At 49.0% G+C, this 25,035-nt stretch overlaps 2 protein-coding genes across 2 annotated transcripts in view; both read right to left on the minus strand.

The window, feature by feature from the left end:
- The window catches only part of ADGRD1 (adhesion G protein-coupled receptor D1), a 117,110-nt gene extending 107,243 nt beyond the window's left edge, over window positions 1-9,867 (minus strand). Inside the window, exons 1-5 of the mRNA XM_071444938.1 lie at window positions 8,928-9,867; window positions 8,795-8,831; window positions 5,947-6,030; window positions 733-855; window positions 219-398 (exon numbers count right to left, since the gene is read on the minus strand). Of these exons, the coding sequence (XP_071301039.1) occupies window positions 219-398; window positions 733-855; window positions 5,947-6,030; window positions 8,795-8,831; window positions 8,928-8,996 (493 nt within the window). The 5' untranslated portion in view covers window positions 8,997-9,867. The remainder of the gene's footprint in view (window positions 1-218; window positions 399-732; window positions 856-5,946; window positions 6,031-8,794; window positions 8,832-8,927) is intronic.
- An 8,900-nt stretch (window positions 9,868-18,767) lies between these two features.
- On the minus strand, window positions 18,768-24,009 carry RAN (RAN, member RAS oncogene family). Its single transcript, XM_071444921.1, has 7 exons — window positions 23,879-24,009; window positions 23,081-23,123; window positions 22,082-22,166; window positions 21,856-21,981; window positions 20,758-20,945; window positions 20,067-20,237; window positions 18,768-19,983 (listed from the first exon to the last, which is right to left on the minus strand). The coding sequence occupies exons 2-7, from the start codon at window positions 23,114-23,116 to the stop codon at window positions 19,939-19,941; spliced, it is 651 nt and encodes a 216-aa protein (XP_071301022.1). The 5' UTR covers window positions 23,117-23,123; window positions 23,879-24,009; the 3' UTR covers window positions 18,768-19,938.
- Between the last annotated feature and the right edge of the window lie 1,026 nt (window positions 24,010-25,035).

Consider the following 25,035-nt stretch of genomic DNA (forward strand, 5'->3'; position numbering starts at 1 on the left):
GGCCCAGGGGCTGCTGGCCATGGCCAGTGTTCTATAATACATCACTATCACTGCTTTCCTTTGCATCTTATCCTCTGTTCTCAGCACAGAGGCCTGTAGCTATTTTATACACCCCCTTTCTCTTTCCTCAAGTTGTGCTCTTCTCACCACCTCTGCGTGCAGGAAAAAAGCAAAGTGCAAGAAAGAAATCTGTTTTTTTTTAAATACAGAAACTTCACCTGGTGGGCTGAAGCTTGCTTTCCACTTCATCATTGCATTTCCCCGCGTGTAGAACTCCACGGAGCCCTCGCCTTCGTTTGAGCAGATTTTGAAACCGCTGGAAATCACTCGGCCTCCAGAGGCAGGGAGCAGCTTGGCCTGCTGGTCTTGGGTCTTCCAGAAGAAGGAAAACGTTACCCCTGAGGAAAGCAAGGGAGAGGAGACGTGAATGAAAAAACCAAGCGCAACTGAACATTTCCAGCGTGCAGAACACAGGCAGTGGGGATGCCTTTGAGCACAGATCATCTGCTGGCATAAACCAGGACAGCATTTTTAAAATCAGCAAAGCTCCGGTTCTAATTTAACCTGCAGTTAGAAAAGGCTAAATTTTCAGCAATCAACACTCAATTGTCTTAGAAGTCAACAAAGCGTCAAGCCTCGTTTTTAGATTTCATTCCAAGGAGGAAAGAAACAATGATTATTGAATAATTTGGCAGCAAAAGAAGAGTAAATCACAGTGAACGAGTTTCTCACCTTCAGGCCCACAAGCCTCTGGATTACTGATGCAGGAATTTCTGTAGCTCCCAAAGAAGAGAAAGGTGACTCCTTTCTTTTCAGTGACGTAAATCCCTTTGTTCACCATCCCTTCTACAATATCTAGAGCAAATGCAAAATCCAGTTTAACATTCACATAAAGGAAAACTTCCTGGAAATGTGATTTAACAGCCTGCTATAGCTCCAATCTTTATCTGGCTCCAACTGTATGGCTTTGTCACTTGCTGTGTTTGTTTTCCTTTTTGGTGTTTTTGTTCCATCTTGCCAGTTTTGTGTGTTCAGTTTCTTTCTTTGTTTCCATTTGTCAGTGGTTTGTTGTATTTTTAAAGACCACACAGACACCTCTTTTATTTCAGGTTTGTAAATATTATTACACTCATATCCACTCAGCTCTGTGGTTAACTAAGACTGACAGAACCCATACACCCAAAAATGATTATTTTTGAGTAATCTGAGTAAACTTTACGCTTTGCAGAGTTTGGAATGCCAGACCCTTCCTAGAGCTGTCTTACTACGTTAGGCTGAGCCAGCAAATAAATTCCTTCACCAATTAAAACGTAACAAAATAGTGTTTCTTTTTTTCATTTTTTGAAAGGGCAAGCTGGTGATCAACCTCGTTTTCACTGAGAAATAACTCAGTGAAAGATCCCTGACAAGGTGCACTCAAAGACAGAAGCAGATCTCCTGTCAGACAGGCTCTGCTGGGCTGTCCTTGGCCCCTGGAAGGGCAATTGCTTTATCCAAAGGGATAATGACTATTATTTATCCAATGGGGACAATGACTATTTATCCAATGGGGATAATGACTAATTTGTTTGTGATTTCCTTGTGTCCTCTCCCACCAGCTGAGGCACAGGGCTCTCTCAGCACAGAAACCTGGGGCTGGTTTGCTGCATCACTGACCTCATCAAGGTCTGAGTGCAGCTGACAGAGGGTGGTGGGGAGCGTTCCTGTTTGTCCTGGCTGATTTCAGCAATGCACACAATGGGAAACCACAATCAAAAATCACAACCAAAAGCTCCTGCTGGGCTGAGATGCCTGCAGAGAGCAGAGAATGTTGGATTGCTGTTTCTGAGCAGGCAATGTCAGGTTTTGGTGGGGGATTTCTGTTCCCACCGTTCTTGGGATGGAATTTCTGCAAGGGCTGTCAGAACCCTGGGTTTGGGACCTTCTTCAGAATTTCTTCTGGAAAAGCATTGAGAAGAGCTGCTCTGAGGGAGCTCCAGCATGGGAGACATTTTCCTTTCCTGAACGAATGCAGGGAATGCAAGTTTCAATGTTCTCTTTGCTCATCCCAAATCCTCATTTAAACATCAGCTTTCAGGTATCTTTCCCTCCTTTTGAGGAAGAAACCATCAAGTCCTGCCTCTAACTGACAGATAAAATTCAGTTCCTTTTAAAAATATGAGTGTGTACTATGGGGTAAATCAAGCATTTCCAAACTCTTCTCAAGGCACTTAATTATAAATTTCCCTCTCTGCAGGGAAGTTCCCATAAGGTGACACATTTCTGTTCCCCCAGCCCTTCCTTGCCATGGGTGTCACTCTGATGTTCATACTGAGCACACTTTATTATGTGAGAACTATGCAAATGGTCTATAAAGCAGATAAGAGAGGACTGGAAGGAATTAGGGTCATTTGAAGTTCATCATTAATAGAGCTCCCATTTGCCAGCATACTTTTACTGTTAGAGAGTAAAAAAATGGTGGGTTTAGTATTGCAATATAAAAGTGTTACTGTCTGAGCAGCCCGAGTGACAGTTCCACCACTTCCATCCCTCTCCCCAAGTCGGGTTTCTGACAGTGTGATGTCAGTTAATACCTAAGGCACAGTGGGCACCAGGTCACATTTCAACTGCAGCTCCACAGCACAAATGCAATTACTGAAATTAAGTGACTTTAAGCTGCTGTAGCTGCTTTCCAGTCTGCCAGGCTCCTGCCTGGGACTGGCAGTTTCTGGGTGTGGATGTTCAAAAAATTAATATAAGGACATAGATAGAAATATTTGCTTCTCATGAAGAAAACAAACAAACAAAAAGCCAAAACAAACCATCATGTTAACCAAAGCTGTCGTGACTGACAACACCTCACTGCCAGGCTTTGCAAATCTGCTTGCATTTGTCTTTCTCAACATGTCCTCTAAAACTATTATAAACCAGTGCAAAACAGAGGGCTTCTTTTCCATTATAGCCTTGAAAGACAAGGAAAAAAAATAACCTGCTTATTCTTATATGTTCCTCTGAAACGTCACCTCTGTTTCTTTTAAGCATAATATTATTATTTTTAGATTTTGGAGGATCCCTGGGGCCATCCTCCCATGGGATTCATGTGGGGATGCCTCTACCAGAATTCCAGCAATGCAGGTAACACTTTTCCAGCAACATGTGACAGTGAAATAATAATAGTAATAATAATAATAATAATAATCATCATCATCATCATCGCTTTTACCACACGAGCACTTGAACCCAAACCCAGAGTTCACTCTGAATCCGAGGTTACAAGAACCATCCACGCCTGAGAAATGCAGAACAAAAAACCAGCAAATCCTCACCTACAGTTGCAGAGAAGTTAGAGTAGGCAGAGTCATTGGTATTTACAAAGGTAGAGTTATGGGGAGGAAGCACAGTGAAGTTGTGGATTCTTAGAGCTGGGTGGAACAACAAAAGAAAACAAGCAAATGAGCAAACAATGAATAAACACCACCAGCAATGAATTGGCCAGTTCATATCTCTCACACAGCACAAATCACAGATCTGCTGATTGAGATTTGCCCTGGGCTCCACCTGCTCAGGAAAGGCAGAGCCACTGGAGGAAGGCTTCCCTCTGGTACTGAGCAGAGAAATCTGTAAAATCCCAGCTGGAGATGGAAAAATGGGCCAGGCTCTGCTCGTTTGTGCCCAGAGAGCAAATCAGAGCAACGGGCACAAATCAAAATACAAGAAACTCCAGCCAAATATCAGAAAACCTCCAACTTTTTTATGTCTGACCATAAGGTTTTATTCTGGATTTTTTTTTCTCTGATTTTGAAAATTTAACAGTATCTTGCACACTGTAATTGTTTACCCTGGGCAGGCAAATAAAGCCTGATGAAAAGCCCATGAAAGTAGATGGAGAGACATTGATTTGGCATTTAGACCAACTGAGCTCACAGAACAAAAAGACAAATGCTCTTAGGAAAAGAAAAACACACACAAAAGCCTCCAGGTAAAAATGCATGGCAATCAAGGGGCCAGATGAAAAACCTGAGCACGGCCACTTTCCTTTTATTTGCTATATTTTGAGCTGATTGTTTCCTTTCAATTGCTGCTAGTGCTGAGATTTCCAAAGCATTAATTTGCTGCCACACTCTCAGCACACGAATGCTTTGAGAGATATAAATCTGGCTTCACACACAATGACTTCAACAAATAAAATGGATTAACGTGACAGACAGATCATGGTGCTTCAAGGATTTAAGAGGAGAAACATGGAATGAAAATAATTGCATGATCTGATGAGTGGAAAAACAAGGCAGGCTCTGCAATAAACAGAAGAGCTGTGTAATCAGAACGGAGCCCAAACCAAGCAAATTGTCACCTGGAGTAGATTGCAACAATAAAGCACACTTTTCTTGTATATCAAAGTGAAATATCAGACAGATAAAACCTCTGCTGGAGGCAGCTGAAATGATATCTGTGTCTGATAAGGCACAACATAAACAAGTGGGAGGAACCTGAGCCATCCAGTGCAGAGAGAGCTCAGCCCTGCCAGAGCTGCACTGCAGAGACAAACACCTCTGGCTACTGAGGCCCCTGCAAGTAACTGCAAGAAAAAACCCACCCAATTTGTGCAGCAAAGTGCTGCAGCTGGCTCATCTATAAATTTCTCTATCACCATGATGTAATGGGAATCCAAAGAGATTGCTCCTGTGAGCCAGAACCCTTCCTGCAAGTGAAGGTTGGTAGGAGCAGGAACTTCATCTGTTCTGCTTTCTCTCTTGCAAGGCACTGAAATATTTCTGAATTTTGCTGGAGTAAAATTAAACTAAATCTGAGAAACAATCTAACATCAATTGTCCTTTTCCAAGAGCTGTATTTTCTATATATCATTTTCAAAACAGCTTGGTTGTAATGTGACTGCCAAGACAGTGCTAGATATGGAGCACTTCACTCTTTTTGAAACCACGTGGAGTCCAGGGTCAGAAAATTACTTTAACACACTTTTAGAGAACTTATGTGGCAACTTCTGTGAGCCAAATTATTGTTCTCTTGCAGTCAGTAGGAATGCTGCCATCAGCTCCCAATGGAAGCAGAATATTGCCCAGATCTATTCCTGGTCAGGCAATTCCATTCCTTTCAGAAATGTTGGGGAAAGAGGACAAAGTTTAGGCTGAAAACACCTGAACACCTCTCCAATGAAGGGATTTGGATATTCACAGATCAGAGATTGATATTGCCACTTCTGGCAGAAGGTTTGGGGAACGCTCTGGGGATGCACAGCAGCACATCTGGAGCTGGCCAAGGTGTGAGCAGGGCAAAGTCAGCTCCTGGGGAGTCCTGGGGAGTCCTGGGGAGCCTGAGCCTCCAAGGGACAGAGCTCAGCTCACTCCTGGGGAGGGAAGGACAGCCCCACAGCTCGGGGGGACAGCCAGGGGCTGCACCTCCACCCTGGAGCAGAAGTGCCGTTCCCTCTGGCTCACACAGTCCCACCCTGGCTCACCAGGAACAGCTTTGCCTCGGCAAGTCTCTTCTGATTTTGCCCAGCTGGAAAAAGAATTTAACTTCTATCAGCTCACACTGCAATAAGGGAACTCCCAAAGGCAGATAGGAAGGTGTGGGCTCTCATCTGGACACCTCTCACTCGTTTTTGTCTCTAGAGCTACACAAACCTTCAGAAGGGCCTGAGGAGCTCGGGCACGGAGCTCCCCCAAAGCCAAGGGAGAGACCCCTGAGAGCACTGGGGCCAGTAACAGTGTGATCTCAGGGGCTCCTTGGATCACAAACCTCTTCTCTTTATAACCTCAGCAATGCACACCCAGCCCATAAAACCTGGGAGAACACTCCACAAAAATCAGAAATCACAAATACAACGTCATTTGGGTATGGGAGCCCTGCAAACACATTCACTGGGGAAAACCCCAACCTCTGAGCTACGGAAGTGACCCCTTTGCCATCTCCTGCAGGCAGGCATGGAGCCAGGGAAGGCTTTGGTACCTCCGTTGGTGTCCCGGAACTCGTGAATTCCATCCACATCTTCCAGGGGCCAGTAGTGGGAGGCTGATGCCAGGACTTTGAACCCTTTCAAGAAACACAGGTCGGGAGATTATTAAATTAAAAAGAGCAACAAGGTGTGTAACAAGTCTCCACAGAAAATAACCATAAAAGAGGTTGAAAGGTTAAGTAAACCGAAATATTTTATGTAAATCAAGCGTGGCACACAAGCGAGGCCATAAATCAGAGCAGCAGCGTAGATTAAAGCCTTATCACTGATTAACCACTGCAGAAAACCTGCTTCTAAATCCCAGCTGATTCTCCTTCTAATTGCACCTAAAACGTGTCACAATCTCTGGCTAAACCTCTGCTGGTGAACGTGGCAGCATCCACTGGGGCTGAGGAGTCACTCCAGAGCAATTCCAGATTTTCCTGAGGTTTGGAGCCCTGGGGATGCCCAGGGGGGGTTCAGAGCACCCATCCCTGCTCCTGGGGCCACCAGGGCAGCTGGGCTATGCTGAGAGGAGCTGAAGGAACAGCTCCCACCTCCCTGGCACCAGCCCTGCCTCCAGAGCCTTCCCTGCACCCTGAACCCCCTCTGGACCTCATGGGAACCTTTGGTTCTCCTGCAATTCCCCTTTCCAGCAGCTTCTCAAGCTGGCAAAGGCCAGAACCTGCAGGTTTCCAGTGCCAGTCTGTCTGTACAGGCTGATGGACCAGAGCTTGAACAAATTCTGGGACCTGGGCTCACTCAAACTTAATCAAGAGCAGGCTGCCCAAAACAACCAAATTTTCTGTCAAGATAACAATTCTATTTTAAGGGTAGAGCATTACTAGTGCACAAAAACATGACTTGTAATTTCTTACTATCTTGCTTGCTGCAATAAACCCTTTATTTACAAAACAATTAATTTAATGAGATGTGATGAAATGAATGCAGCATGTCCTACAGCTAAGAAAGTTTGGGGAAAAACTTCTGTATCTGTGTCACCTTCCCCAGGTGCACAATCATGGCATTTCATCCCACCAGCCTGGGCTACGGGGACAACACAAAGGGTAACAGGGACAAACAGAGCCAGGCTTCCTATCCATCACATTTCTTGTTCTCTGCCCTGCAACCATTTTCCATATCTCAGGAGCCTGAGGTGTGGAGCTGACAGGAAAGTCTGTCAAACCCCACTTGAGGTGTCAGACACGGCAAACCCTCCCCACAGCTGATGTGCACATTAACCCGAGGCAGGAGCTGTGTCCTTGGCCTCATCCCACACCCTTCTTCACCTTGCAGACCAAACCCTTTTGCTGTTTGATGCTTGCTCTGTCCTTGTCCTGGACACACCAGAGTTTTGTACCATGAAGGTGCAAAAGCTTCAATAAAGTGCCTGATGCCCCCCTGGAGAGCCCCTCGATGGCCTCCATCCTCATGGTGCAGTTTCTGAGGTGGGACACAGATGGGATCCTAAGATTTATTTCTTTATTTTGAGCGCAAAGTTGATAAAATTGCTGAACTTCACAAGAAGCAATTGCAGGCCTGAGGAAACAGAACTCCAAGTTCTGCACCTTGTGAGGGTACAAGAACTACCCAGACTCGCTTCCAAAGTCAACCAGAGCAGAGATATCTAACAAATGATTCATAACTGAATTCATTAATTCAGCATCTATTCTTAGCCCACCTAACTCAGTGTTTGCTGTTGCCATAGAGGCTTTCCCTCAGGAAGGGAGCAGAGTACAGGCAGATGAGATGGGGATGTCCCCCGGGAGGGAAATGGGATCCGTGGTTCTCCATGGCCTCTGGGCGCCGGGAGGGCCCAGGAGGGCCCAGCTGGCACTGCCAGGACGAGGGCACCGCCAGCCTCGGCGCACGGGCACCCACACAAAACAAAATCCGAAAATTCCGGGCAAGCCCAGCTCAGCTGAGACCTCTGGATCGAGCACTGGCTGCCCTGAATGTAAAACCCTTCCACAGGCAGTGACCCCACGCACGAGAGGCCCCAGGGCTGCTCCAAACCTGCAGCAAACCCTGCAGCCCAGCCCAGCCTGTGGGACTCCCCACCTGGGGCAGCAGGGTTTCCCCTTTGTTCACCAGCCAGAAGCCACAGAATTTCCTCGTTTTTAGGAAATAGGACTCTTTCTTTTTTGGTGGAGCAGAAACCATTAATTACTCCTTCAACAGACGTGGCCTCTCCCCATCGCTCTGCCTTTTTCTTGAGAATAATTACATGTGGTGAAAGCTGAAAAAGGCAACCCAGGGCTGGCAAAGCAGTAAAACTGTACTTGCACACCACCATGAGGCTTGAGGTTAAACTATTTATATAAACAGAGGAATTCTGCAGTTGCACACACAAACCCTTCTGAGCTCTCAGGGAGTTTTTTTACGTTGGAAACAGATGAGAAATCCTTAATCTGCTCTGTGACTGATTTAAACCCAAGTGTGAGGCTGGGAGGAGGGGAGAGGAGCTGAAGCCACGCCAGAGAACAGCAAAGTGAACAAACTGGCACATCCAACTGCTCATTGCTGAACCAAAAACGCTGAATGTGGGGGGAAAGGGAAGTCGTCTATGCAGAGATCTGATTCAGAAACTCACACTCAGGAAAGCGAGGACAGGACTGTCCCACACACCAAATCCGAGGCATTTTCCTCCAAATGTGTTTGTGTCAGGATATTCCGTGGGTGGGGAACTGAATTCACAGTGCCTCACACTTTGGACATCACACCTTTAATGCAGGCTGGCACTCAAACATGGGCTCAGCTTCTTTGGGGCTACTACGGCAATAAAAAACCTCAGAAACCGCAAAAAAAAGCCAATAAATTCTCAAGCATATCGTCAGAAAAGGGAAGCAGAGCATTCCTTACCTGGGTGTTTGGGGAGCTGGGAATGGTTCCCGTACACCTGCACATAAAACACCGCACAGTGAGACACGGCCAGGCACAACCCGCCACGAGGAGCCCGAGCACCCCTCCATACTGAGAGGATTCCGAGCATTACCTGATATTTCTGCTGAAATAAAATCAGCAGCGAATAATGGCAACAGAGCAGCGAGAACAAACTCTCCATGGTCTACGCAAGGTTAAAAGTACAGCCGAACTCAAACTCCTGTAAGATTCCAATCATAAGTTTTCCTTTGCGACTTTTGGTATCAAAAAGGACATTTTCCACGCAGGTTCAAAAGGTCCATTCCTTCAGTGCTGGCAAAAAACCCCTCCAGACCCTCCAAGCGTTGTTTTCTTGCTTCACCCCTCGGTATCTTCATTTAACTCCGAATAAACTCCCGTGACCGCAGGAAAATTCACAGAAACGCGCACCAAGCGCCGCAGTTGCGCTGTCCCGTGGCAAGAAGCCCAACACTCCTATCCCAGCGTGTGCCGAATAGAAAAGATCTGGTTCGGGACTTTCTGTCCGCGCTCCCCGGCCCCGAGCGCTGCCTGCGACCCCGGAGAAAACTCCTCGATGGCTCCCGGGTGCGCTTGGACGGGCTGAGACGGTCCGAAACGGTCCGAATGGTCCGAAATGAGCCGGAACGGTCCGAAATGAGCCGGAATGGTCCGAAACGGTCCGAAATGAGCTTATCTGCAATTTTCTGTCCGCGGTCTGCGCTCCCCGCGGCTCCGCTCGCTCCGAGGCGCTGCAGGGAGAGCGAGCCCGGGAAAACGCCCTGTCCGCTGCCAGGTGGGCTCAGACGGGCTGAAATGGGCTGAAATGAGCTGAAATGGGCTGAAATGGGCTCAAACGGGCCGAAAAGATCTGGTTCGTAACTTTCTGTCCGCGGTCTCCGCTCGCTCTGGAGGCGCTGCCTCGCTGACCCCGGGGGAAACTCCTTGCTGGCTGCCAGGTGGGCTCAGATGGGCCGAAATGGGCTGAAATTACCCGAAAGGAGCCGGAAGGGGCCGAAAGGAGCGGCGGGAGCGGGACCGGGACCGCGCCGCTCCCCAGCCCGCGCCCTGCGGTGATGTCAGCGCTCCCGCCTGCCCCGTCCCACCCCGCTCCTTCCCATCCCTCTCCACTCCTGTCCATTCCTGTCCCTTTCTGTCCATTCCTCTCCATTGCTATCCATTCCTGTCCCTTTCTGTCCATCCCTCTCCATTCCTATTCATTCCTCTCCCTTTCTCTCCATTCCTGTCCACTCCTCTCCATTCCTGTCCCTTTTATCCATTCCTCTCCACTCCTCTCTATTTCTATCCACTTCTCTCCATTCCTGTCCCTTTCTCTCCATCCCTGTCCACTCCTCTCCATTTCTGTCCCTTCCTCTCCATTCCCGTCCTGGTCCCGCCGCTGGGAGCGGCCCCGGCAGGGAGGGGAACTCCCCAAAATCCGCACCTGGGAGCGATCAGGGCAACACCCAGCCCAGCGCCGCAGCTCAAACAGCTCCGAAACCTGACACCTGTTTGTTAAAAACAACAACGGACACCTGTTTGTTAAAAACGAGCTCAGGCTGTGTTTCTGTCCGGAGAAAGCGTTAAAAGCACTGATTGGAATCACATGGCACTCCCAGGGATTGGTTTTACTTGATCTGTACCAAGCTTGGGAAACTGAGGCATTCCTCATCTCTCCGGTTTCCTCGCAGCTGCACAAAGCTAGGGAAAAGCTTCTGTAGTTGCTACTTTGCTTCCTGCTTTAATAAAAATAATTACATGTAAGTATTTTATAACACTCTCCCAATTACACTCAATGTCACAATTAACCAGCATTTTCCATGTAAAGGAAAAATAACAGCTAGAAGAAGCTGATATTCTTAATTTTATTTGCTCTTCTGTGATACAGCCTTGTTTTCAGTTCTCTCAAAATTATTTATCTTCAGCCAAAGAAACCAAAAAACTAATATTTTAAACAAAATTTGATACGCTTTCCATCCCTGATAACTTCTTCCCTGCATTTCCCTACCAACACTCTGTACCTGTAGCTCTTCTGTACCTGCACCTGTTCTACTCTCCTGTATGGAGATATTGTGTACCAGTTCTATTCTCCTGTATGGAGATATTCTGTCCCAATTCTACTCTCCTGTATGGAGATATTCTCTACCTGCACCTGTTCTCTACCCTCACCTTTTCTGTTCTCCTTTCTGGACATTCCACAGCCCTGAGCCCCTCACACTGCATGGATGCTCTGAGGTTGCCCAGGTTCAGTGCTACCAAATTTCAGTGTTGAAATAAAATCTCAGTTTTGTTTGCAATCCTGATTTAGGGCCCATAAAAGAAGAATTTTGAATTTTTTTGAATTTCAGTTCCTACAAAAATGAGGGATAGCCAGGCTGGCTTTTGCCTATTTCCCTCCAGCTTTTTTGAGAATTCCTCTCTCATTAGTGTGATCCACAATCTCCTGCATATCCTGGGGGAAGAGGAGGAATTCTGTGTAAACCCTATAGTGACAAGAAGAGCAATTCTTAGAAATAACACAGAGCTGCAGCTAAAAATCCTGAGAAAAAACTAAAATGCGAAAAGAGAAAGACAGGAATTTGAAATATTTGCCAAGAGGGGCCTGTCAAGGGACAGAATATGCTTACCAAAACAACCGCGAGGATCCAAGCAAACAAGTTCCCTGCCAGAAATTTCTGCAGAAACAGCAAAGTGCGAGCAGGCACTGGAGACTGCAGAAACAAACTCTGGATTGATCCCTGGGATGCTCTGAAGCACGCCCTGGAAAAGCCACGGTGCTCCCAGGACAGACTGGGGCAGCACTGCAGGGCAAACGGGAGCCACTGGCAGAGCTGGGCACCTCTGGGGAGCCCAGCAGGGAGCAGAGCTCGTTTGCAGTCCTGGTGGGGCCCTGGAGGTCCCTGCAGGTCCCTGTGAGCCCTTGCAGGTCCTTGCAGGTCCCTGTGGGTTCCTGGAAGCCTTTTCAGATCCCTGCAGGTCCCTGTGAGCCCTTGCAGGTCCCTGTGGGTTCCTGGAAGCCTTTTCAGGTCCCTGCAGGTCCCTGTGAGCCCTTGCAGGTCCTTGCAGGTCCCTGCAGGTTCCTGGAAGCCCTTTCAGGTCCCTGCATGTCCCTGGAGGTCCTTTTAGCTCCCTGCAGGTCCCTGCGGGTCCCTGGAAGCCCTTTCGGGTCCCTGGAAGCCCTTGCAGGTCCCTGCAGGTCAGGCTGGAGCCAGGGCTGGGGCAGGAGGCAGCAGAAGCTGCAGCTGCATTTGCCAGGAGAGGACAGCCCAGCCCAGCCCCGGTGAAGCCTCTGGAGCTGACACTGGCCAAAGCACGGGAGGGAGCAGGTCTGACCCCACAGCACACAAACCATTTACAATTTCACTTCTCTTGCCTTGTTCCCACTGGAATCGCCCGTTTACCAGGTGAGAGCTGGTGCATGACTGGGACTGAAAGGTTTCAGCAAACACCTCGGGAGGGAGGGGTTTAGAATCGATGGATTTTGTATAACAGATGGATAAATACTGTGGATTACAACAGCTGCCTCTGGCCAGGCTGTCCGTCTGTCTGTCTGTCTGTCTGTAGCAGGCAGTGATTGCAGCTGAGAGATCAGCACACATCCACTCGCATTTACTGCCAGCCTTTCTGCTAATGCACACCCTAAGCTCAGCACTCGTGGGGTGATTTATTTAACTCACCTGCACAAATCACCCCACAGCTGAGTAAACTCACGCAGCTGCCCTCAGCTCCGGGAGCTGCTCAGGTGCGCACAGGTGCGGTTTGGTGAGGTTTGCACCTTGAGCCGTCGTTTCCCAGCCTCATGGCCTTCCGGGAGACTGAGGAACGTTCCCTTCTCCTTCCCCGTGTGTCACCGTCAGTGCCCGCAATGGTGACACCAATTGGCCAAGCCCCCGAGAGCAGGAAAACCAAACCTCCCTCAGAGCCGGGAGATTCTTGCTTTAAAAATGGTGAAAAAATCGATTCTTTCAGATATTGTCACCTTATCAATCTGCACCGATGCAGGGGATGGGGTGAGCCAGAAAAGGCTGAGCTGTGCTTTTCCCTAAGGTTTCCAGCACACGAGTTCTGCTTTCCTTGGGAAGTGCTTCTAAACCTGCAAAGAGCCATGAAAGTGCTGGAAAAACCCTTAGAGGCAGCAGGAATGGAGGGTTTACATCTCTGCCCTGCACAGCACGCTCTGAAACACCAGCTAAATACCCTGTGAATGTCCATAATGCCCTCCAAAGTACCCGAAATACCCTGTGAATGTCCATAACGCCCTCCAAAGTACCCTAAATACCCTGTGAATGTCCATAACACCTTCCAAAGTACCCTAAATACCCTGTGAATGTCCACAGCACCCTCCAAGGTACCCTAAATACCCTGTGAATGTCCATAACACCCTCCAAAGTACCCTAAATACCCTGTGAATGTCCACAGCACCCTCCAAAAACCCCTAACAGAGGGTGGATGGCTCCACTCCCCAGGACAGATCAAGTCATTAATAATGTTTTGATCGAGTCATTAACGATGTTTGGGTCAAATTGTAATTAACAATATTTTGGTCGAATTGTAATTAACAATCTGATCTTTTGGTGGAATTCCCCAGCCCATCCCATGAGATCCCTGAGCTGACAGTGCTGGGAAGGACAAATGGAGCAGCTCAGATGGAGAAAAGGAAAACAAACACAAAGCCTGGAGTTAACTCAACGAGGCCAACGCTAGCAGGGAAAAATATTTTTCTAATTAAGAATATGAGAAGTTGCTGGTGGATGCCAGAAAACAAAATACAGCGTTTTGGCAATGCAATTTAGGCCTAATCAAATGAAAATGGTTTTATTGTGCAACATATGTAATGTTAAGCTGGTTTTATATTTATATACAGATAGATATTCCTTATGAAAACATGAAGACATTGATGATTCAAAGACCAACTAAGCAGGTAGATAAAACCACACAATAAATTATACATTTAAGTTCCCCTAAATGAGGTCCCAGTTCCTATCAGAGTTATTGGATTGGCCCTTTTATTGTCTATTTTCTGTTCATTGGACATCCTTTGCATCTTGATAGTGCCTTGAATATCTGACTCCATGTGCTGAAGGGAACATTAGATTTTTGCTAAGCAGTTTAGGATTTTGTGCCAATCTCAAAGATTTAATTTAATCAAATCTTTGATTATCTGAGTCTTAATGTCAAGCTTACATAAAATTGGATAATTGTATAAATACAATGTTTTACAAATCCTTTTTTTATGTGATTAAGCCAAATCCTTTTTGCCAGAAGCCTCTGTGTGTAACTGGGTACGTTCTGGGTCCACTCGGGTACTCAGATCTTCCTAATCACACAAATACTAAAATAGTGTTTATAATATTATATGATAATGATGAATAATCCCTAAACGGTGACAAATGATGCCTGTAGGATTCGTGGCAGCTTTTCTGCTGCAGTTTCACAGCTCTGCCTCCTCTCCTTGGGGTAAGAGCAGCTCCCTGGAGGCTCCGGTGCCTGCAGAGCTCAGCAGAGCCCGGGGAAGGCGGCAGCAGCCTCGGGGATGGCTCCTGAGGCATGGACAGCACTGCCCATCCCGGGCAGTGAAAAACTGATATTTTAAACAAAATTTGATAAGCTTTCCATCCCTGTTAACTTCTTCCCTGCATTTCCCTACCAACTGCAGGCCTGGTTTGGGGTTCCTGCCTCAGGTCAGTGGGAAACACAGCCAGGGCAGGGACAGGGACCAGAGCCCAGAGCCCAGAGCCCAGCACAGCTCCCAGCCCCGGGGAAGGCGGCAGCAGCCTCAGGGATGGCTCCTGGAAGAGCACCCGGGCTCCTCACTGCCCATCCCGGGCCCTGCAGGCCTGGTTTGGGGTTCCTGCCTCAGATCAGTGGGAAACGCAGCCAGGGCTGGGACCAGAGCCCAGAGCCCAGAGCCCAGCACAGGCCCCAGCCCTGGGGAAGGCGGCAGCAGCCTCAGGGATGGCTCCTGGAGGAGCACCCGGGCTCCTCACTGCCCATCCTGGGCACTGCAGGCCTGGTTTGGGGTTCCTGCCTCAGATCAGTGGGAAACGCAGCCAGGGCAGGGACAGGGACCAGAGCCCAGAGCCCAGCACAGCTCCCAGCCCCGCGCTCTCACTGGAGCCTCAAGGGCCACCACACCTGAGATGCAGCTCCTTACCGAAGTTAAAGGCACAGAAACAATTCCAGAACAAGCCCCTTCCCTTCAGAGCCTGGCTCCGGGGCCAACACTCGCAGCAAAGCCGGCACAGACTCTGCCCCACAGCCCCTCTGAGCCCGGGGCTCCCGTGGGTTGGATCCTCACCCTGCTCCATAACCTGAACAATCACTCACATCCTTCGCTGGAACAGCCATCCCAGAGATCCCAAAATCACAGGACACACCCTGGAATCGTGGAACTGCCTGAAAACATCTTTTCAAAACAATAAATGAAAGAAAAGAAAATCGCATTTGTATCTGCCATTGTTCTTCATGCACACTGCAGGAAAGTGAACTGGAATAAAATCAACCATTCAAAATGTGATTTGGACTATGAAAATGGATACGATATGGAGATCAAAGAAATCCCCCTTTCTTTTTCTGGAGGATTTGTCAATCCCTCAGTGATTTCCATAGGCTCCTTAGAGAAATGTCATTTTCAGATGTCATTGCAGCTAGAGAGGATTGATGCAACCTGATTCATATCCCTCTTAATTGCGTAGAAATTCTGATTTTCCAAGAGATTGTTTCCCTTCTGGGCTCTAAGACTTTTTAGCATATGCAAAGTCAGCTGGGATGAAGAGCAGGAGATGGAAACAGCAAGGAATACCCAGCACACCAATCTGTAGAGTTATATATGGAGAAACAGCGCTGTGGCCAGGCCAGTACCTGTGGAAATGGCATTACAGACTCAGCATGTCAGATTTGCAACAGCCAGGGATATTTGCCATGTATTCAGGAGCAGGACTTTTTGCTCAGAGAGAATAAAACCATTGATCCCCTGCTAGTAGTGAACCACTGGGAGCCCCCATCCACTCCACAGGTGGAAATTAAAATACAAATAAGCCTGGAAAGTGCTTTAGTGATGAACTAAATCTGCTAGGATTGTTTTCTATCAGTAATATTTGCTGTGTTCTGCTGAGGCTGCCAGGCCAGCACAGCTCAGAGGCTCAAAGGGCAAAACTCAGCTCAGCTGAAAGAATCCCAAACCTGGCAAGAGGAAAATGCTGAAAGCCTTTCAGACTGCAACACAGAATATCCCGTGTGCCTAAATCCTGTTTATCTCTCACCTGTTGCTCAAGGTCCCTGCATCAGCTGCTCAGCAGTTAATGGATGACTTTTTCCCCGATGAAGCTATACTTTATTTCAATGTCAGTTATCAATATGTTGGCTGTCTGCCTGTAATAAGCTCTGATTTTAACAGTTCTTCACATAAATGTGATGAATTGTGGGAAGGATGATGGTGCTGCCTGTGCTGTGCTGTGCCGACAGCGTTAGGGTGGAGGAATCCACCTGCAGTGCTCGGTCAGGGCGCGTTTCACGCTTCTGGCGGATTTCACCTGTAAAAATCAATGTAGAAATGCAAAACTCAACGTAGAAACGTAAAACTCAATGTAGAAATGTACAAATGAGCGTTAAAATCCATTTCCGAGGGGACCGAGAGCCGCTGGGCGGGCGGCGGCCGCCACCGCGTGGCCGAAATGAGAACTGCAGCGGGGTCCGGGACAGCGCTCGGAACGGTCCAGAACAGACCCAGAATCAGCCCGGAACGGCCCAAAATCGGCCCGGAACGGCCCAAAATCAGCCCGGAACGGCCCAAAATCAGCCCGGAACCACGCAAAACCGCCCCCAAACCGGCCCGGAACGGCCCCAAATCGTCCTGGAACGGCCCAGAACCGACCCAAAATCAGCCTGGAACGGCCCGGAACCGACCCAAAATCAGCCTGGAACGGCCCGGAACCGGCCCAAAACCGGCCCAAAACCGGCCCAAAACCGGCCCAAAACCGGCCCGGAACCACCCAAAATCCGCCCGGAACCAGCCCAAAACCGGCCCGGAATGGCCCAAAACCGGCCCGGCGTGGCCCCGCCCGCTCAGAGGATCGACACCCCCCGCTTCACGGGAAAGGGGCATTAATCAATTAATGAATTCATTAATTGTGCAGTGACCGCCCGGTGCCCAGGTCACGGCCGCTCCCCAGCCCCAGCGGAGCCGTTCGGTGTTCGCTCCGTGAGCTGAGAGCTGCTCACGGCCGCTCCGGGCCTGCCGAACCTGCAGGGACCCGTCCCAGGCAGCTCCTCCGCTCACAAACCGGGCAGGATTCGGGCAGGATTCTCACTTGCTGGGCTCTGCAATAAGTGCTGTACCTACACCTCGGTATTCCAATAAAACAAGACATCCAGTACAAGTAAGAAATAAAAGTACCAGATCCAGAATCAAAAGACAATGAATAATGCCAAAATTGGCAGATTCCTTGTTAATTATGACCCACCTTTACATTTGTAACTGCAACAAAGCTCTCTAGCTTGAGCTCTTTCCCCAAAACCTGCCCAGAAAACCCAGGAATCTTCTTTTTTTTTTTTTTTTTTCAATGCTGTTATCCATTGAAAAAGTCTGACAGGAAAACTGACCTTTGTATTCTCAGTCTAAACAAAACATACAGTGCTCCCCTCCAGTGCTATTTTTGAAAGGCACCAAGATGGAAAAATGCCACCAGCAAGTTACCTCTGGCTTGTGCAGTGGCAAGTTCATAAAGCAGGAGGAACAGGAATTATTATCACTGCTGGGAAATCAGACTGGAGCAGACTGTCCACTGAAAAAAGTTCAGCACAAAACCCATTGATTGTTGACTTAATTTGCTGTCTTTGGCTCAGCACTTTGTACAGACTTGAAAGGCTGCATTGGAAAGGTAAAATCAGTGACTTTTCAGCAATCACAGGAGGGACACTGGGTGAAGTTTTCTTCCTTGATGTTACAGATCACAACCCTGAGGAGCTTCCTGTTTATGACTATTTTACGGTTGGTTTTCAGTCCTTGCTAATAAAGTGTCAACACAGAAATAGGCAACTGCAAGCAACCCCTAATTGCCTGCTAGAAACCTGAACTACATTAATGGCGTTCAATTTTGAATGTTTGTACTAAATCTATTAAAACCACGAGTTTAGAGAGAAGTTGGATCTACTAAAACTTCTGGTAATGTTAATATGAGGGTACCTGCATTATTTAAACTCAAGAATTAACAAGGACTAAACAAATGCTGCAAGTGGGCTTTGCTCCATTCCCAGAACACTGCACATTGAAGATTCCTTTAGAGCAGGATGAGCATTCCTATGGAGATGCACTGAGATTAGAGCCCAGCTCCCAGGTTAGGGCAGTCTCCAAGCAGCTTTTTCTGCAGGAACCACCCCAAGGAGAGGTGTCAGGCAGGGAGCTGTGACAGTGACACCGCTGAGACAGTGACACCGCTGTGACAGTGACACCGCTGTCCAGCCACACCAACTCAAGGGCAGGGCTGCTGCTGCCCGTTCTCCCTCAAGTGTGCAGCCCTGCAGGAGTGTTTGTGCTGGGTTTGAGCAGCTGTTTCCAAAGGGAGAGCCTGAGGGCACAAAGCTACCCCGTATCACCCAGCAGCAGAGCAGCAGCCAAGGCAGCAGGATTAGCCAGGACCTGCACAGGCATTAGTAACACCACAGGCAAAGCCCACAGCAAAGTTAGAGCAGGATTATGCAGCAAGGAGAGTCAATGCAACATCACGTGGGAGTTTGTCCCTTTACAAACACTGAGTGTCCAACATCCCTCATTATCACCCAGGAGCTCCAAATCTTAAACACTTCTGAGTAGCCAATAAAACAAACCAAAAACCCCAACCCCCAAGGATTCCCAAACTGAACTAACCGAAAAATTATTCCTTTAGAGCAATATTGCACAATAATCATAGTCCAAAAAGCTGAATATTGAAGTAATTCATGTACACAAACATGCAAGTTAAAAGGAATAAATGAAATGCTCCACTTTATTAAGAAACCAAAAATACAAAACTGAAGAGTTCAAGACTTCATGTACTCAAACACTACTGAAAAAAAAAATTCCTAAACTTAAGTTTTGCTTACTAGCAGTACTAATATTGACCAAGATTCATCTCTACAAGGTAGTGTTAAAAGTTGACATTTTCCACCATTTGTGCTGTAATAAGCCAGTTTCAAATTAAGAACTTGGTGCAGTTACAGTAAAGTCTAGATGTTTAAATCACTGTGGCTCCAGCTAATATAGCACTGGGTAGGCAAGAGCATCTCAGCTCAAACCATGGTTGTTCTCTGGTTAGTGAATTTGAAGATGCTTAGGATTGGTTTCACCAGCTATAGCTCTACTGCTGTTCCATGCAAAGACACAGGCCTGGGTGCCATTTGCTTCTGGCTGCTCAAACACAGAGCTGAAGGGACCAGGGAGGAGCTGGGGCTGAATGCAACTGCAGCACAGGCAAGCAGAACTGCAGGCTGTGCTCTGCACCCCTGCAGCACCAACAACACCCCACCCAGTGCTGGGGCTCTGCCTGGCAGTTCAGCTTGCCTCACACACCTCAGCTCTGGCAGCCAACAAAAAGGACAGGGTAACTGTTAGCTCTGAGTTAGCAAGAGGAGCTTAATATGAGAAGCAGGAAGGAAAACAGAATGAGAAATGCAGTAGTAGACAATCAAGTATTACCCTCAAATGAAGAACAGAAGACACTTTGAACAGTTTTCCTAACAATGCATGAAAGTTCACTTGCTTGGAGATACTTCAAATACAACTTTATTACCTAAACAAAAGAATGGGAATGACAGAAACAAGATTTTCCACTTAACACTCTGATGTGACTGCAGCAGTCTTGTATTTGAAACTCAAAAGGGGAAGTAATTGCAGTCCAAAAAACAGCTAAATATGCAGGTCCAAAATATGAAGGTTTTTTGTTTTGGTTTTTTTTTTCATTTTGTTTTGTTTGTTTTTTTAAACTGCCACATTCACTCTCCGAAGCCCATTCATCTCTTTCAGCATCCCAAAGATTAAGCACATGTTCTGTTCAGCTAGATAATAAAGTGGCAAACACGCTGCATCACCAACATCACAGGACAGTTGCCTATAAAACTAGACTTCTGACGCTGGGCTCCAGCTTCATCCCTCACAGGTCATCATCCTCATCTGGCAGTGCAGTGGTCTGAGCAATCTGCAACAAAGGAAGGCACCCTTGAGAACTGGCTGTGCCCCGTGTGACAGCAGCTCCCAGGCAGCTGCTCCCCTGTCACTGACCTGTAAGTCCTGCTCATACTGTGCTGCCAGTGCTGGGTCCATAACAACTTCAGGGGGTGCGAGCGCAGGCATGGCAACAAACTCCAGGTTGGGATCTCCAATTAGCTTCCTAGCAAGCCACAGGAAAGGCTTCTCAAAGTTGTAGTTACTCTTAGCTGAAATGTCATAATACTGAAAAAAGCACATATTAGACATTGTTTTAAAAACCCTCTAATATTGAGAGCATATCAAGATTAACACAAACAACTTTTTTACCCTCCTTTCTTTTTTTTTTTTTTTGACTGCATGGCTTTTGTTTCCATACTCATAGCAGTTATGATTTAAGTGTCCAGAAACAAGCAGTTTCAGGCAGAAACTATGAACTGAAAGGCTATCAAATCTCATCCAGGACAAAACTTTCAGGAGGCAATAGTGCAGGCATCTTTCTCTGATGTGACCTACTGTAGTCCCAGTCCTGTCATGGGATGAGATTCTGAGCAGCTGGAGCCAAATGCACACGAGGTCTTTAAGAACTTAGCACAGCTTCTGCTCCAGGCCAGTGATGATCATCCTTAACATCATCACCTCCTCCCCCTGCCCTGAATTTTGGTTTGAAGAGCCAAGAGATGTGAGGCTGGCAGAGCACCCAATTCACCATCCACAGCCCAGCTGCACTCAGAAGACAAAACCAACTGGATTCCTCCTGACTTACCTGGAGATTCTTCTTCCTATGGAACACAATGGATTTTGCCTTGACTTTTCTGTCCTTAATATCCACTTTGTTGCCACACAACACTATAGGGATATTTTCACATACTCGTACCAGATCTCTATGCCAATTAGGTACATTCTTGTAAGTAACTCTTGATGTTACATCAAACATGATGATGGCACACTGAGCTGCAAGAGAAGCAAAGTCAAGTTACACCTGGTGTAACCACCTGCTTTCAGCACAGGATGGAGAAGAACCCAGAGACATCCCATATTAGGGTTAAGCATCTGCATAAACTTTTCCCTCTCAGCACCACAGTTGTGACAGCTGCTGCTCTGTTCAGCAGGTCAGTGCAGAGAACCCAGCCCATGCTGTGCCCCCTGTATCAGACCAGCTGCCTTTATTAGCTCAGCTCTATCACTGAGGAACATGGCATGGCATGGATGGGAATATACAAGACTATGGAAGCCAACTTGGATTTACCCAAATACCTGGCAGAATCACTTCACACCTATTCAACTCATCTCAGACATGCTAATGAGGCTTAAAGGTAGGCTGAGAGCCAGTGGTCACATCTCAGGATGCTCCTGTCCAGAGCAGTTTCTCAAGGAACTCAAGAATACTTTAAAAAAGAAGATATAATAAAGAAATGCAGGTGAGTGAAGCAGGACAGGACAGAGCTTTGCCAAGCAGAAATAAGGAACACTGCACTTTTTCAGAAACACAACTAGACTCTGGCATGAAGGTGTCCAGCTTCCTCAGGGTATTGAAAACCTTGAGTTTGTGTTCCAGGGCCTTGCCTGAGCACAGCAATAGAGACAGAAACCTGCACTCAGTGGAGCTTTCCCCCTTCACCACCAAAGGCTGCCAGTGGTACCTGGCCATGCCATGAATAGCCCACAGTAACCCCTGGAACACAACCTCACCATCTTCCCACCTTGGCACACACTGGCTGCCAAAGGCCATTATCCTCTCTGCAAAGAGTCTGGGAGTCCTGTGCCAGCCCATCACTGCAGCCACACTGACAGCTTCCAGCAGGGCCAGCAAGAGCAGAAGGAAGCACTGCAGAGGCACAGAACTGCCCTCCACAGCTCTCACCTTGGATATAGTAGCCATCACGCAGGCCACCAAACTTCTCTTGGCCAGCTGTGTCCCATACATTAAATTTAATAGGGCCTCTGTTGGTATGGAACACCAGAGGATGAACTTCAACACCCAGTGTTGCTAGGGAAGAACAAAAACAAAAAGCAGTGCATTTATTAGCAAGTCATGGATTGAATTCCATTTGTGAGATACTGGAGCTCAAATGCTTCTTCAGACATACCTACATACTTCTTTTCAAATTCACCAGTCAAGTGACGCTTGACAAATGTTGTTTTACCAGTGCCACCATCACCAACCAGAACAAGCTGTGGATAGATAAAGGACAAGAGTCAGAGCAATGCATTTTGAGACATTTATCAGCCATTTTAGCATAGATACTACTCATTGCTACAAAGAGCTCGGCTCCTACAAGGTGCTGTAAAGAACTCTCCATGAAGCAGCTCCTTGGGCTGGGAACCAATATGTTAAGCCCATCCATCATGCTGTAACTCTGGTTAGTCTTATCCAGTCCTTGTAGGTAAGAACTGCACTGAACTGTGAATATGGTTCTACTAAACTACTACAATAGACTCAATGAAGTCTATTGTAAAAATGTTTAGGGCTTTCAACCTGAATGTAACCAGATCTGGAGAAGAAATTATCCAAATATCCACTGGAGAAACCCATTATCTTACAATCAAAGAAAGCAACAAAACCAAAAACCCACCAACGTTTGTACCATGAACTGGAATACACTAGCCAAGAATTGCAGGAAACACAAGTAACAACCTTCAAGAAGCAGTCTTCAGGACTTCTAGCTGTTAAGATAACAAAAAACACCACCAACCCACTAGCCACCCAGAACACTAGAAAATTCTCTTCTGAAACACTTGAACAACGAGCACATAACAGAAAGTAGGCTATTCTAATTCATTCCGAGCAAATCTAATTCCAATTCATTCCTTTTGCAATGCACTTAAATTCTTAAATTTAAAAATCATTCTGTAGGCAAAGATTTATTAAAATGTATTAGACTAAACTACGAATAGAATATATTAGCACTGTTAACAGACTACTTTTGTGTGTGTTGCATCCAACACTACACCAAATCGCCCCATTAAGGAAAGACCAGCACTTCGAAACCAAACCCACCATCCACGTCGACACTCGAGAGTCCCTTGTGCTACTTTTCTAGTGAAGGGGAAAAACCCCAAAGCCAAGCTGCGAGCCGCTCGCTTACCTTAAACTGCACTTGTGGCTCTCCTTGGGCGGCCATGCTGGCTCTGCGGGGGAAATGGCAGCGCGTGAGTGAGCGCGGGGAGCGGCCCCGCCGGAAGGGGCCGTTTCCAGCTCCGGGCGCGCTCCGGCCGGGCCGGGCCGGGCGACGCCTCCCGCCCGCGTGTGGCGGCACCGCGCGCGGCAATGGCGGCGCCGCCTCCGCCCGCCCCGCGCCCGCCGGGCCCGCCGCGCCAGGGCCGGGCCGCGGCCTCCGCAGGGCGGCTGAGCCACGGCCGGCCCCGGCCCCTCTCCGGCTCCGCGGGGAGTCCTCCGGGCCCGCCCAGAACCAGCATCCCGCCGCTCAATGGAGCTGCTGCCCCATCGGGAGAGGCCGCGGCCCGTCCCGCGGAGCTCCGAGCGGGGCCCGCCCGGCCGGGCCTCCCCGCGCACCGGGCCGGGCGCGCTCCCCGCCATGAGCCACCATGACTGAGCAGCGCCGCCTCCCCCCGCCCCGGGCCGCGGAGCCCCGCTCGCCGCCCCGCGCATCGCGCCCGCCCTTCTATCGCGGACGGAGCCGCGGGCGGCCCCGGCCCTCCCAGCGCCCCGCTCCCGGGGCCGAAAAGCCGCCACGCGCCTCGGCTCCCGCAGCCGCAACGCTCCCTCAGGCGCAGCCTCCCGCCACCCAACCCAGCCCAGCCCATCCCAGCCGCGAGCTAACGGCAACCGCCGCCCCCGCCGGTGGCGCTTTGCAGAGCGGCCACGCATGGCCCGATGGCGGTGGGGTGCGGGGGCCGAGCCCGGGCCGGTGCCGGGCCCGTACCTCTGCCGAGGCTCTCCCGCTCCTCGCTCCGTGCCGGGCGCAGGGAAAATGGCGGAAGCGCCGTTCAAATACCCGGACGGCGACGCCGCGCGGCCGCGGGCGGGGGCGGGGCCGCGCGTCACGTGGTGCGCGGCGCGCGGGAGGCGGCGGGGGGCGGGGCCGGGCCGCTGCCATGAGGGAGCGCGGCGGGCACGGCACCGAGCGGGGCACCGGGCATGGCCCCGGACACCGAGCTGGGCACGGCACTGGGCAGGGTACTGGACAGGGCCCCGGACACCGAGTGGGGCACCGGGCACGGCACGGCCCCGGACACCGAGTGGGGCACCGGGCACGGCACGGTACGGCACTGAGCAGGGCACCGGGCACGGCACTGGGCCCTGAGCAGGGCATCGGGCAGAGTAATCAGCATCCGTAATTAAGCGTTCAGTTCAGAGGATGCACAAAACATCTGCTCCACATTCAGCAAAGGCAGCAAAACACTTCAGCGGTGTTAAATCACTGCCTAAAAGATTAGAGTCTGTGAGATCCGCAGGTAATCAGCAGAAGAATTACTTTTAAAAGGCCTTTACGTTTCCTGTATCTTAGGTCAGCTGTGGGCAGACTTAGCAAGTGTGGCACAGGTAAACACACAAAAGGCAGCAGGTCCAGAGCGTTTGGAGATGTGAGAAGGAGCATTGCCTTCCACAGCCCCTGCACGCTCTGCCCTACAAACCCTCGGGCCTTTCACACAAGCCTGGACCACCAAAAAATAACCAGACCATACTTGTTACAGCTCCTTCTCTCATGACAATCTCCCACAACTGAGTTACAATTCTCCGTGGGCACCGGGCAGGGCCCTGTGAGGCCAGCCTGCCTGAACGTCTGCCCCATGGCCTCCCAAACAGCCCCATGTCCTTGTAGACACCTCAGGGATGGTGGCTCCATCACCCCCCTGGGCATCCTCCTCCAGTGCCCGAGAACCCGAACAGAGCCACAGCATTCCCAAATATCCAAACTGAGCATGGCCTTGAGGCCCTGTCCTGTGGTGGGCTCGCTGCAGGCAGGCAGGAGGCACTGCCACAGCTGACGGTGCCCTGGTGCCAGCGGAGGGGAGCAGGAGGTGCCCCCTGAGCTCCCCCACGGCTCCTCCAAGGATGCTCTCCGCACCTCTGCTGGGC

Source organism: Agelaius tricolor, unplaced genomic scaffold, assembly GCF_023055355.1.
Source record: "Agelaius tricolor isolate 1412-34295 unplaced genomic scaffold, bAgeTri1.0.p SCAF_20, whole genome shotgun sequence".
NCBI classification, from domain to species: Eukaryota; Metazoa; Chordata; class Aves; order Passeriformes; family Icteridae; genus Agelaius; species Agelaius tricolor.

What these genes read in the sequence shown, in the direction of transcription:
- RAN (XM_071444921.1), bottom strand. Translation starts at nt 23,116, where the DNA reads ATGGCCGCCCAAGGAGAGCCACAAGTGCAGTTTAAG. An exon ending in ATTTGAAAAGAAGTATGTAG is followed by an intron (nt 21,982 to 22,081) that starts GTATGTCTGAAG and finishes GTTCTTCCCTAG; the next exon opens with CAACACTGGGTGTTGAAGTT. An exon ending in ATAGGAAGAAGAATCTCCAG is followed by an intron (nt 20,238 to 20,757) that starts GTAAGTCAGGAG and finishes TGCTTTTTTCAG; the next exon opens with TATTATGACATTTCAGCTAA.